Here is a 2,117-nt window from a genome sequence, read left to right as displayed (position 1 = left end):
AAATCGATAATGTGTATCAATATTCCGATAGTCATATCACTGTGATGTAAAGGGTTACATGAAAGTGCAGAGGAAGATTACATCAACCAGCATGACAGTAAGGCTGAAATCCTAGTACCCATTGCAGGACTTCAAAGCTTTATAGCAAATATGTTGCTGCTTTTACACAGCTGCTATGTGACATAAATGTGCACATATGAGGAGGTACTTAAGAATTCTTGCAAACTGTGACTCCCTTGTTCCTCAATGTCTAGTGGCATTTGTTTCAAGAATAGTTATTACAATCTTCACATGTGGACATTAATCAATTTGGTGCATCTACCCAAGTACAGAGGAAAAATGAGACCAATTGACAAATAATGCCAACATCAGCTGCATCTTCAGCAGTACAAGTAGGGTTTATATTATCCTCCTGCTGATCACTTGCTGGATTTTTATTCTTGCTTGGCTGCTGTGACTGTGTCCAGGCCCATCTTCGCTAGTGCTCGCAGAGCTGTCAAGCAAGCCTGTAAAGAAAACAGTCTAAACAGCTATTCCCCAAAAGATTTCAAGGTCTACATAAACACATGGGTACCATTTTTCAGTTTCTATGTACTGAATTTTGATAATAATAAAACATAGTATCGGATATATCCACTTTTTTCCAGATCTAAAACAATATGAATTAAATTAAATAATCTTCCTATCAGAATAGAGCCCAGCTTGGCTTCTCTAACAGTGCTAATGTTAGAAATATAAAATTGCAAAGTGATGCATAACGAATTCCATTTCCTTACCTTCTTGTATTATTTACAGAGACAACCAATCATAAATTATATTCTTTCTCTTAGTCATTTTACTGTTTACTGCATCCCACCTCATCCTACATTCAAAAACTCACCTTGTGCCATATGAGTCACTATGCATAATAAAATGACATCCAATTTAAGACTGACCTGATCATGTGAATCATCAATAGTAGGGCCTGCACCATGAGATACATGAGGGGGGCTGGTGGAAAGTGAGACCAGACTCAGATATTCACTCTTGTTCCCCTGAAATCAATAAGAGTGTTTGCATATGGAGACAGAAATAAAATGGGTAGGTACCTTTAAGTACCAGCTTCTGTAGTAAGAGTGTTCTGAACTTTTAAAAAGAATTCTGTCAACAATTCTGAAAATGGAAATTAAATACTTTGATTGTTATGGTGGGGGCTTTATTCTTCACCCAAAGTCATGCAACTTAGATGACAGGGTTAAATATAATCAAGTCATGCAACTTGTATAACAGGGTTAAATATAATCAGTCATACAACTTATATGACAGGGTTAAATATAATCAAAGTCATGCAACTTATATGACAGGGTTAAATATAACTCTAAGAGTCATTGAATTGAGGTATTTGGTATCTTTTACCTAATACTTTTGAATAAAGGTTTTTCATATATTACCTTTGGAAAATCAGTAAACTGCACTTGCAAGCTTAAAATCTGTGCCAAATACATCAGTTGATCCTTTGGCCGAACAGCTTGGGTTGATGGCACAGTCTGATTCTGAATAAAAGTTTGAGACTGCATTAATCACATGTTTTATTTACGTATGATAAACCTCTTATCTAATTAGTAATATGTATATCAAAGTAGCTGATACATCAAGTGTGAAAATGCTATATCATATTAATTCTTTACATAATGAAAGAACAAAAATAACAGATGCAGTAGTTAATTTTTAAAATCTAATATTTATGCATAGAAAAAAAAAATCTATACCACTTTTCTTTCAAATCATAAAAAAGTCCTAAGTTTTTGTTCTTAATACCTGATTAACCATGGACTGTTGTTGCTGCTGTTGTTGCTGCTGCTGTTGTGGTGCCTGTGGTTGAGGGACCTGCTGCTGTGGAGGAGGCTGTGGTTGTTGCTGCTGCTGAGAAGTTGCCATGGGCTGTTGCTGTTGCTGCTGTTGTGGTGGCTGCATAGGTGCCTGCTGTTGACTTGAGGGAGGGGGTCCCTGTCATTGTAGAAAGTATTTCTAGTTAATATTTCTAATGATAATTGAATATCTTTTGAGCCACTAAATCCAATGGCTTGTACAAAGTCCATTATAAGATCATTAACCTGTTGATAGCTGGAGTGTATTAA

The 2,117-nt window shown here is 35.9% G+C and overlaps 1 protein-coding gene across 1 annotated transcript in view; it reads right to left on the bottom strand.

Moving 5' to 3' along the window:
• Nucleotides 1-2,117, bottom strand: part of LOC119589400 (neurogenic locus Notch protein-like) — a gene marked incomplete at its 5' end in the record, with an annotated part of 14,474 nt that overhangs the window by 5,071 nt on the left and 7,286 nt on the right. Inside the window, 4 exon segments of the mRNA XM_037938014.1 lie at nucleotides 1-506; nucleotides 936-1,034; nucleotides 1,431-1,532; nucleotides 1,798-1,986. Coding sequence (XP_037793942.1) covers nucleotides 435-506; nucleotides 936-1,034; nucleotides 1,431-1,532; nucleotides 1,798-1,986 — 462 coding nt within the window.

Source organism: Penaeus monodon, chromosome 25 (assembly GCF_015228065.2).
Source record: "Penaeus monodon isolate SGIC_2016 chromosome 25, NSTDA_Pmon_1, whole genome shotgun sequence".
NCBI lineage: Eukaryota > Metazoa > Arthropoda > Malacostraca > Decapoda > Penaeidae > Penaeus > Penaeus monodon.
Note: the sequence above shows the minus strand (reverse complement) of the source record. Positions and strands in the feature narration are given on the sequence as shown.